Here is a 12379-nt window from a genome sequence, read left to right on the forward strand (position 1 = left end):
CATAGCCTCATCCCTTGTTTGTTGAAGTAACTGCTGAGATGGACGTTGCAGGAACTGAATGGAAAGGCAAAGGGTGGAATCATCAGCGTATGAGTGGATATGATTAAATGTACAGCACAGAAGGTCATTGATGAATAAAAGGAAGGGAGTTGGTGATAGGACAGAGCCCTAAGAAACACCACTGTTGATAGATCTAGGAAAAAAATGATGGCAGTCTACAACAGAGTCTATAGAATGACCAGAAAGGATGCTATAAATGAAGGCACTGATAGAAGGATAGAAACCGTAAGATGGCAGTTTGGAAATTAAAGATTCATGCCAGACTCGATCGAATGCCTTTGAGGTGTCAAGTGCTATGGCAAAGCTTTCGCCAAAGTCCCGAAAGGAGGATGACCAGGAGTCTGAATGGTAGGTGAGTTGATTGCCAGTGGAGCGTCCCTGACGGAACCCGTACTAACGATCAGAATGAAGGTAGTGATGGGAAAGATGCATTAAAATTTTTGTTAAGAATTTACACGGAACATTTTGAGACACAGGATGTTAAAGCAATTGGACGATAGTTAGAGGGTGGGTATGGTCATCCTTCTTTGGGACTGGCTGAATGAGAGCAAACTTCCAGCAAGAAGGAAAGATACAAGTTGACAGACAAAGGCAAAAGAGTTTACCTAGGCAGGGTGCATGCACATAAGCACAGTTCTTGAGGACAACAGGAGGGACTCCATCAGACCCACATGCCTTATTAGTATTAAGGCCAGTGATGGCAGAAAATACATCAGCTGAAGAAATTTTAATGACAACCATTTGGAAGTCAGAGGGGGGGAAGTGATGGAGGAACGGCACCAGAATTGTCTAAGGTGGAATTGGAGGAGAAAGTCAGAGCGAAGAAATAGCTACAGAGCTGTCAGAATAGAAAAGAGGAGGGAAGGATGATGAGGTAAAGTTGTTAGAAAGGTTTCTGGAAGTGTGCCAGAAGGATCGGGAAGAATTCGAGTAGGAGAGTTGAGAGCATTTAGTATGGATGATTTTATTTTTATCAGAGCGGAGAACAGACTTAGCAAGATTCCGGGCAGAGATATAAAAAGATGTGATTTAGGGGTGGGTTGGCTCTGGTACCTTTTATAGGCCCTCTTCTTGTTGTGGACAGTACTAGAACAAGCGTGATTAAACCAAGGCTGTTTTGCATTAGTCAAAGGATATGAGAAGGGAGTGTATGCTTCCATGCCCGAGAGAATAATCTCCGTAATGTGCAAGGCACACACAGATGGCCTCCGGCCATGGAAGCAATAATCATTCCAGGAAAAAGCAAAGAAGAACTGCGTGAGGGTTTCTTAATCCACAGCTCCAAAGTGCCACAATTGACGTTTCTTTGGAGGGTCCACAGGCCGTACCGGAGCAATAAGACAGGTTAAGATAATAAGGTTTGATCGGAGAAGCCCAACAGAGAATAAAGGTTAACAGTGTAAGCAGAAGGATTAGTTGTAAGGAAGAGGTTAGGTATGTTGGAGCTCTCTCCAAGGTGGTCAGGGATAGGGTAGGGTACTGTACAAGCTGCTCTAGGTCATTAAAGATAGAAAAGATGTAGGCTTGTTCACCAGGTGGATTGGTGAAAGGAGAGGAGAGCCAAAGGTGGTGATGAACATTGAAATCTCCTAGAATGGAAATTTCAGAGAAAGGAGAAATGGATAGAATGTTTTTCATCGTAGAAGTAAGATAGTTGAAGAATTTTTCATAGTCAGTAGAATGAGAGGATATGTAAACAACGCAGATATATTTAGTCAGAGAATGACAGGAAAGCCGAAGCCAGAGAGTAGAGAATTCAGAAGAATCAAGTCCAGAAGCACGAGAACAAGATAAGTCGTTGCGTACATATACACAACAGCCATCTTTGCCTTTAAAATGAGTATAGAGAAAGTAAGAGGATGCGGAAAAGGGTTTGCTATCAGTTGCCTTAGACAGCTGAGTCTCGGTTAGGAAGAGGAGGAGAGGTGGTGCTTAACAAAGTGAAAGTTAGAGGAAAGTCCACGAATGTTGCAGAAATGAAGAAGACGTGAGTCAGACAGTGGTTCCAGGTACTTACTTAGTGCTAGGTGAACAGGGACAAGAAGCTTGGAAGTGTCCATCAGCTCCACTGGCCTGAGAATCAGTCCTGGATCCTCTCATTTTCAAAGCAAATGCTCTTCCACTACACCGCAAGTGTTTGATTTTACCAGAGAAGTGGATGTAACTGAAATGTGTAATAAAAGACATCTACAGTAGCTTGTTTCTAATGTATCTCTTTCTTTAATAGCATCAGATAATACCATCACCTTAGTCACTGCATTCCAGATTATTTGATAGTGATTGGTGGTTGGTGGGGACACTCACCATCCACTCACTCAGTGTAGTACTGCTGTCGGGTGCCTGCCCTTTTCTTATTGCCTTCCTTCTTTCCATCCTTCCTCTTTTGTCTATTTCATTATTTCCCCTTCTTTCTGTCTATGGGCAACTCTACACTGAGTGACAAGCCAAATGGTTTCCTGTACACCAGGAAGCCATTTATTACACTGGGTGGTAACCACATAACCAAATTATGGTGCCTGGTGGTTTAGTGGGCAGTTAAGGTGCTTCAGTCAGATTGAGCTGGTGCAGGTTTATATGCAAGGAGTGGTTGGGGTTTATTGCACATATAATGCCACTCAGGGATGAGTGAGGCTGGTCACTCTCATCTCAAATGTCAGGACCAACTTGCCCAGCCCTGGGCTCCTACTCTTCTCATGGGGCAACACTGGATTAGGTAATGAATGAATAAATGGTGTGTCACACAGTCATTTGTACAGTGCATTAGTCAGGTCATACTATGAGACCATAGTCATCACTAACACACTGGCTATGTATAACCTCACCTATTTTACCCCATGTTCTGTTCCTGTTTTCCAGCTTGGGACAGGTTTTTCATATTGCTACTGATACCATATTTATGTTGTATGTCCACAAAGCTCAGTATCTTTTGCAGGGAGATTTTGGAGATGTTAATGAGCGCAAGAAGCTGCGTGAAAACCTAGGGTGCAAGTCTTTCAAATGGTACCTAGAGAATGTCTACCCTGAGCTCTTCGTGCCTGGTGATGCAGTGGCTTCAGGAGAGGTGCGTGCTTTTAAGGTCTTGGGGGTACTTATTATTGCTGGAGTAAGGGTTGCCAAAGATTTAGCTACATCTTTATATGATAAAAATTGACTACAAATTTGTCATATAAAAGATATCAGTACATGTTTTGTTGCGACGAAGGAAGAAGCTCATGATCCATCTGTTCACTGTATTTTTGTAAAAGGCAACAAAAAGGGGCTGGAACTGGAGCTGCAAATGTCCATCTTTGTAGAGTTGTAGGAATATGGAAGACCCACTGTCAAGCACATATGGTACAAACAACATTATAATGCCAGTGGCATAGTAATGGGAGAGATCTCACCCTATAGCTTTCTTTGTCATCAATTATGTCCCAAGAGCTCAAGAAACTGGCCTTGGATCTTCTCACCTCCATGTGAATCTGGTAAACTTGTGAAGGATGTTGATGATTATGAGTTGCATACTATTGTCCAGTACCACTAAAGCTAATGTACTGGGTAATCAAAAGTAAGAAAATTAATCTATCTACCTATCTGTAGCCCGACGCCCTAATCCTGCAAAGGGTGGCCGCAGACAAAACGCCTCCAAGTCGCTCTTGTCACCCACCATTTGACTACCCTCCCCCCAACTCACCCCCCCCCCCCTCATATACCTCTCAACTCCATCCCTCCACCTCATCCTCGTTCTACCCCTCCCTCTCCCTCCCTCCACCTCACCTACATGCACCCTCTTAGTCAGTCTTTCATTTTCCATTCTCTTCACATGTCCAGACGACCTCAGTGTAATTCTCCTAATCTTCTCAACCACATCCACATCCACCCCACAACATTCCTTCACTTCATCATTCGTCAACCTGTCCCTCCATGTCACTCCATATGCTCCTCTCAAGTAATTCATTTCCACTGCTCTCACTCTTGACTTGTTCCCCTCTTGCAAGGTCCACGCCTCGCTTCCATATGTCAGGGTAGGGATCACAATACTATCATGCAGTGACTTCTTAACTTCCATACTCACCTCCCTATTTCTCATCATTGCTTTCAGTGTACCAACAACCTTCCTTCCCTGCTGTACCCTTTCAGCACTTCATCCCCCAAAGTTCCATCCTTACTCATCACACTACCCAAGTACTTGAATGCACTCACATTCTCCATATCCTCACCATCCAACCTCACTGTACATTCTGTGATATTATTGCTTTCAGTCTGATATAAAGTATCCCACAGGTTTTTGCTTGTGTACTCTGTGACTTGATCTTTCTTGATAATTTAATTACAAGCTTTAATATTTTTTTTCATGTGTGGTGTTATGCATTGTGCAAACCAGAAAAATTATAATTCTGTTGCTTAACATTATTGAACAAAGTAACTACTGTGCTGCTGCTACAGTATATAATTTTTAAAGGGTTGGTAAAGCATATTGAAATGGCATTCGTAAAGATCCCACACTTCCTTGTATTCCTCTTGTACAGTGTGATGTGACCTCCCATGTACACGTACTGTATAACCTTTGAGCTTAATTTACTGCACAAGAAAAATGTGAGTGCCACATATAATTACAGTATTTCTGCATTATATGCCATATATTTTGTGAGGTGCAAAAGTACAGTACAGGTAATTCATATTACAAATAGGCCTACAGGTCATGCAGTGACTTCTTAACTTCATCATAGTGTTCTTCTGTCAATTGGTTTTATATTATTTTTGCTGATTTCATAATAATGGCGCCTGTACACGACATTCCCTGTAGAGTGTACAGTATTACCTTGTATATATTTTTAAGTGTTTTGATATAATTCTTGGCAGACTTCACATTGTCTTATGCTACTGCATATGATAATATCTGCTCAGCACAGGGATGAAGAATATGTCACTGATTATTAAACATAATCATCTAAACCCAGCACACCAGGTTCACATGAGGTTAGGAGATTTGAAACAAAACCCTTAAGGCTTTTTGAGATGTGAATTGAGGAGAAGGGAAGCCCTCAGGTTCAGTCTCATGTAGTATAAGAGGTACAAGGTTGTTTGCTGCTGAAATGCTGATGGTGAGGTTGTCATATCACTTTGCTTTTGTGAAGTACAGAGGAATCTGTAGTCCTCATTACCACCCCTTTTTGTCTTTAAAGTCATGCTAGGAATAATGCAGAGGTAGAATTCCTCCTCCAGGTTAATTTAACTCTCTCACTGCTAAGAATTCCAACAACTAAGAAAAATCCTACAAGGTTTTTGTAAATAAGCTACCAAAGTGTCTCCATATCCTCAACTCCTTGATTCTCAGATGAACAAAATCATACGATGCTAGGGTAGACAAAATGCAGTACTGTACTTAAAGTTTATCCATAGCAACAAGAGTTAAGTAGCAGTCAACGTATGACAAGAAAAATCCTTTTATTATTGCACAGTATATGATTCAAACTCTGCACATTAAACTAGTGACCGTTAGTGAAAGGCGAGTGTCATATTCTACACTCACTGATGATTAGAGAGATGGATTTTTATTCATAATCATAGTTTAGTTTTCCGTTATTATCATGGTAAAGACTACCAGGTGTATAGATAAGTTTGTATGTATTGTGTACATTGTTTTATGGTATGACAGTACAATATTTCAACTGTCCTCACTGATAAAGAATACCACCGGAGTTGTCAGGTTTCCAGCACCATCTGCACACTGCATATTTTGCACTAGTTTTGTTGTTTGAACAGATTTTCTTTACACGGAAAATTCTCTTGCACTTGTTTGAATATGCAGGCGTGAATGGCGTGTGTATGTGTATGAATGTGGTTGTGTGCTTTACACACACGGCTGAAATATAAATGTTAACAAAATCACTATTTTCTTCTGTCATATATGAATGGTTTTATTTTCAAAGAAATAATATTATTGGTCAATATCTACTCTTCAATATGCTTTGCATGGTTGTTGTTGATCAACCCCAGTCTGTCTGACAGAGTTGTTATTGTTGATCAGCCTAGACCTATCAACTGCAGGCAAGCAGGCCATCCCTACAGAGCCAGTTTGTTCAGTGAACCAATGTTCCATGGTGGTCTTTAACACTGCGCAACAGCGAGGTACAGGGAAAAGTGTGGAGGTTCAGTTTCTGGATGGGTGTCGCATTGCATCTATTCACCAAGTTAATGGGGGCACCATAGTAGGTGCCTTTCCACCCAGTTTTTTGGAAATATGGTTACTATGCAGCATTGTAAATGGTTTACTGGGTTATGGGAAACCATTAAGCTTCTCACTCAGTCTAGAGCCACCTGAAGTGGAAAGAAGAGTACTAAAAAGTGACAGGATGGAGGTAAGGATAGACAGAGAAATAGAATGATATGGGTGCAGAAAGAAGTAGGCAAAAGAAGAGTACTAAAATGTGACAGGATGGAGGTAAGGGCAGACAAATAATTAGAATGATAAAGGTGCAGGGAGAAGTAGGCAGCACTACATTGAGTGAGTGGATGATGGGTGCTTTGCAAGGGAAAAATTGTAATGAAAAAGTTTACTTTAATACAGTATATCTCAAGATGTAATAGCATATTTAATTCTGTCGAAATAAGGACTGGAGCATTTGGGGAGTTGTATGACTGTTAGTAGCTCCTCTGGGTCATGTATTTTGCATTTTACTTATTAGTAAACATTTTTTTAAATATCCATGTTATGAAGTGAATCTTTAATCAGAAAATCCCTGTTATCATTTATACTGAAGTATTAATAACCTTAATAACTACTCTTTGAGTTTGTAACATTGTGGTGGAATTTGTTTCATCTCAGAAAAGTTTAAATCATTCATGAAATTACCACCCTTAGTGCAGTACATTATTCACTTTGAATACGGAGTGACTTATTTTGTGAATTTTGTTAAACATCATAGGTCTGTAGCCTGCACTTTTAAGCACTCATGATCTTTCCAAAAATTATGTCCAGAATTTAACAGGGAACAAAAGGAAAGTTACTCACAAATATAAGTGACCAGTTTGTAAACAAAGAGGCTACTCACTGACTTTCATGTCCAGATCCTGACTTTTTGTAGATCTTGTGTTGCTAGCTAATACAGTACAGTACTTTTGTGCACAGTTTAAATTAGTTCCCTTGAACAGTATTGTTTTTGATTAAGTGGTGGTAAAAGTCTGATGAGTAGGCTGAAATACTCTCTGGAGCTCATTCTCTTTAGTTTTGAAGAGGTAAACCCATGTTCAAAATGATAAACAACTATGCAGCGTCTATCAAAGTATTGTATATATTTCAAATTATCCAAGTAATTCATGATTTTTGTTAGAAACTCTCATTTCCAAAATGTCAGATCAAGTAGCCAGAATTCATAAGATCATCAGATAATATATGCCTCTTTATAAATCCTTTTAAATTTGAGAGATGTAGAGGTTGACCATGATATAAAGTATTTTCTGGCATGTGTTGGTTGGCACTCTGTGTTGGGTTGTTTGGCTGTGAGTTGTGGCTTTGCAACACTCATCACTTTTCTTGCATACTGTCATCACTTACCACTTACATTTTGTTATTTGTATGAGGATGTTTGGCATTTACACATCTTGGTGACTACAGTAAATGTTTAGGCTGTAGTGTTTTTATCACGATTTATAAATGTGAAGAGAAAGAGATCTGTGTTTGCTGAGGTTTTGGGTAATGTAGATGCAAACATATCATTGTTTTCTCTTCCTTCAGATCAGTTGTGTTTAATGCAACTTCATTCTTTAAGAACTTTCATATAGGTTTTTTATTAGCTTCCATTGTTTATATTTCTGGTTAAGCTCTTTAGAAAACTTAATACTGTACACATTTGTCGTTTGTCTATTTCTTTCTGTACTGGAACGAACTGAAGTTTTGTTCCTCACTGGAGCTATTCATATACTCTGACTTACCACACCTAGTACATGTGTGGATGAAAGGTTTGTTTTTGTAGTTGATACAGACAGAAAGGTAGCTAATTTGTGTTGGACAAATTCAGAGTTGATGTTGACATTTGGATAGTGTATTAACTTGGGAGTTGACATACTAACTTCAGGGATGATTGCCAAGGGCATTCTGAATGTTCTATGAACATATGTTGGATTCACAGCAGTGATAGCGTAAAGGGTATTGTATTTAAATATGAATGGCTACAACGAGAAAAATTAAGAAGTGAAGCAACTTATGGAAGAGGAAGCATATACTGTAGTGACTTTTTGCAAAATAGAGGAATGGAGGATGTGAAGAGATAGAAAAGAGAGCTGTATATTGAGAAGAGGAAAGAGGTGAAGATACAAGTAAGAGAGAATGAGAAAAGAGTGGATGAGGAGTTTGGGAGAGGCTTCAGGTCTAAAATGGAGGGGTGTAAGAAACTGTTTGGAAGATGGCCAGTAAAGTAGGACAGGGTGATAAGGGAAGTAATAGAAGGGTGACTCAGTAGATTACTTGTGGGGAATAGAGAGAAAGTGATCAGATGTAGGGAACATTTTTAAGAAGTTGGTGAATATAAAGAAGGAAACTATTGAAAGTCTAGTGGTAGCAGAATGGTTCAGGGAAGAAGAGAGGTGAGAAGAAAAGAAGGAATCAGTAGGATGAAAGTGTTTTAGGCACTAATTTTAAACTGAGAAAGCACCAGGAACTAATAAAATGTGTTGCAAAGAGCTGATATATGGGGGAGAGATAGTGGCCAAATGGATATTGAAGATGTGCTGATTTCCCTGGGAAGAAGATTTAGTTCCATAGGACTGGAAGTTGGCAATAGCAGTTCCCTTGTATAAGAGGAAAGGTGAAAGAGAAATATGTGGCAATTATAGAGTTATGTAGATTCTCAGGGTAATTGGAAAGTAATTGGAAAGATATATACACCCACTGCAAATTGACTTGGGCCCTACACACAGAATTGCTATGGCAGAGTTGTCTGTCTTTGTGCTTCCACCTCTACCAAGTGAATTTTTAAGGCAAGAATTAACTGGCAACTCCTCTGGTGTTGGCAGGAGGTGGTGAAACACTCAGCACGTCAGTGCTTGCCCAGAAGCGAGAATGGGAGTATATGTTCCCATCACTCCGGGTTTGCACCTCCCTCTTTTTTCATGTGCATTACTATTTGCCCTGTTATTTTCCTAGAGTCGAGTTGTCATGCCTGGGAAGTACCACTCAAAAGATGAGAGGGTCCGTATCATTGCATGGAGGGAGGATAATGTCCCTGTCAACACGATTTGTTAATGTACTGGACACGCAAAGTCGACAGTCATGAAGATTCTTGCTGCAGTGCGCAGCCTGCCACCTGATGTTGTACCAGAGCACAAGCATGGCTGTGGAAAGAAGAGGACAACTTCCAGAGATACAGATACGCTTCTGAAGAGGCTCGACTGACAACAGCAGAACTGAAGAGAATACATCCCCAGCTGTTACAAGACGTCTCAGTTCGAACTATCCAACACTGCTTGTAGAAGGAGCTGGGTTTGCCAAGCCGCACCACAGCCAAGAAACCACTTCTCACTGACCGCATGAAGATGCAGCGCATTCAGTTCGCCAAGAAGTATGCACACTGGACATCAGATGAGTGGAGAAAAGTTATGTTTTCTAATGAAAGCATATTTCAAGTGTTCCAGGTGCGTTTTGCCAAGGTTCGTCGCCCTGCCTCCCATAGTTGATATGACCCTACTTATGTGGTGCCGACTGTTAAGCACCCACAATCAGTAATGGTATGGGGGTGTTTCTCAGGTGAAATGGGAAGGGGAGGCCTCTACTTTCTTCCTAAGTACTTGATGATGAATGGTGGCCAGTACATTCAAGTTTTGGCAGATCATTTGTTAAACTTTTCACTATTCATGGGTGCAACGTTTTCAAGCACGATTCAGCTCCATGTCACAAGTCAAGGAAGGTGACAAAATGGCTTCAGGATAATCGGATTGAGGTCCTCGACTGGCCTGGAAGCAGTCCGGATCTAAATCCGATAGAAAACTTCTGGGCAAAGATGAAGAAAATCATGGCAGAGAAGAAGACACCCAATCTGGACAACCTCAAGACTGAATTGACAAATGTTTGGTGCAAAGAAATGCCCTTAGATTACTTCAGAGACCTAAGTGATTCCATGCCAAAATGCATCCAACTGGTTTTGATAAACAAGGGAAATATGATTTCATGAACAAACATTGTGATATACTATGATTTCTGTGTTTTTCAGTACCTTGTGGGGGGAGGTCCTAAGTCAATTTGCTGTAGCTGTAGTTTGATACTTTTCAGAGTTAAGCAGAAAGTTGAGGAATTATAGTGAAAAGAACAAGGGGATTTTAGTAAGGGAAGGTTGGTTGTAGTCCAGATATTCATTCTAGGATGTTTACTGAGAACGCTGATTATACAGTCAAGCTTTGTTGTAGGAAAACCGATTGAATAATGATTGAGCAAGTAATGAACTATTATAACGTCTTCACCGGAGGTTCATTTAACAGCTCTGTCGGCCCGAGGACCTAAGTATTGATATTACTTTCTTGTCCATATAATGTTAGAGCAGGTAATGGACTATTATAATGTGTTCATTGAAGATGCATATTTCAGAACTCTGCCAGCCCCTTGGCCTGAATATAGTTATTACTTTCCTGTCCCTGTAAAGATACTCTTATGAGGGAAAGAAAGAATCACATGTATGTGTTTTAAAATGCATAAAAAGAGAAGCTGAATATTAAAGTGAAGAATAAGTGAGTGATAGAAGACAAAGAAAATGAGCAGGGGAGGCAGGGCAGGGGTTACGAAGTGGCTCATTAGTGGGACAGAGAAGAGTAGCAGGCACATCAGCAGCCATTTTGAAAGAGACAACAGGCGGTACAGAAATCACTTCTCCATCCTTGTAAAGATACTTTTGTGAGAAAATATCACACATGTATGTATATAAAAATGCATAAAAAGATATGTAAGAACAATGCATAATTGTATATATACAAGAGTAGGAAGGTGAGGGACAGCAGGCAGGAGAGGCAGAGTGATCATTACTAAGTGACAGAGCAGGATAGTGGCTGTGTCAGCAGCCAGTTTGAAGGAGATGGATGACCGCAGCAATACAGATATTACTTTCCCACCCCAGGAAAGATACTTTTGAATAAAAAAATCAAATAAAAATGGAAAAAAAAAAAAGTTTCAATCATGTTAGTCGTTAATGGAGGAAACAAACCACAGGCCCCCCTGCACACAACCCCAAGTCCAGGCAGTGAATCAGAGACCCATAGCCCACCAGCCAAAGTCAATGGCTGCAGCTGTGGCCTCGGAACACCCTGCCAAGACAGCTACAGGGACACCCTCCAAGCTTGCTTGGCATTGTAACCATCTGACTGTTATAAGATAAGCGATAGGGCAACCTCCTGGGGCATTACTCCCTGGCTCGGGCCCCTCTGTATTGAGCAGAAGTGGCAGCCTGGGAACCTCAGTGCCCCGTGCACTCAGTACAGATCTGAGTCCCATCCCATTCCACTTCCAAAACCACACCTACAGAGCCCACATCATGCCTCCCCTCACAGTCGCCACCAGGTGGCGGCGGCAAAGTTCTCTGGTCATATGCCCTTGCTAGCACCGACCACTGTGTATGGTGTGTGGTATGTAAAGTGCATGTAGTGTAGTACATAAGGCAATCAGAGAAGGGTTTGGGGGGGAGTTTAGTGGCCAATTCTCCATGTCAGTAATACAAAAAAGTGGGTAAAGGGAGATGATCAGGCCAGGCTTTGAAGGCTCAGGAAGCAGAAGCTCCACCTACCCCCCTCACCAGCTTTCCCATCCTTCTTGAGAGTACCCCCCTGATTGTCTGGTGCAACAGTCGACTCCCTTGTAGGTATATGCTCAACAGGCTGTCTTGGATGAGGAAGAATGGGACAAATTCTGAGATGATTTGGTAGTAGTAGTAGTTGTTCCCCAGGCAGTCTGGCCGAACAGCTCCGAGTCCCTTAGGAAGGCCATGGCCGAGACCGGGCTTTCCCACAGAGCTCTCAAAGAGTGTATGTTGTGTTGTTGGCGTAGGTGATTGTGTGCAATGCATTCTTCCATAATGTGCCTAATAGTATGGGGTGCTGTGTTGCATCCTGGACAGACATCAGTGACGGAGTCATCCAGCCTCTTCTGGTAGCTTAAGAGGGCTGGATGGTGTCCACATCTTAGCCTGGCCAGGTGGACCTTGTCCTCAGGAGGGCGATAGTATTCAGAAGGGTGGATGTCAGGAGGCCGTGCATGCAGCTGTGTTGTCTTTAAGTGACTGAATGGAGCGGCGAGTGATCTGAGTGTGGATATGCTTTTGGAAGCAGGTCTGAGGTGGGCGAGAGGGGAGAGATGACAGTA

At 41.4% G+C, this 12379-nt stretch overlaps 1 protein-coding gene across 1 annotated transcript in view; it reads left to right on the forward strand.

Moving 5' to 3' along the window:
- LOC145394930 (putative polypeptide N-acetylgalactosaminyltransferase 9) overlaps window positions 1-12379 on the forward strand; it is a 329055-nt gene that overhangs the window by 190490 nt on the left and 126186 nt on the right. Inside the window, exon 8 of the mRNA XM_080268680.1 lies at window positions 2993-3121. Coding sequence (XP_080124806.1) covers window positions 2993-3121 — 129 coding nt within the window. The remainder of the gene's footprint in view (window positions 1-2992; window positions 3122-12379) is intronic.

Source organism: Coenobita brevimanus, chromosome 29, assembly GCF_032717465.1.
Source record: "Coenobita brevimanus isolate Jiangsu-jjx chromosome 29, ASM3271746v2, whole genome shotgun sequence".
Lineage (NCBI taxonomy): Eukaryota > Metazoa > Arthropoda > Malacostraca > Decapoda > Coenobitidae > Coenobita > Coenobita brevimanus.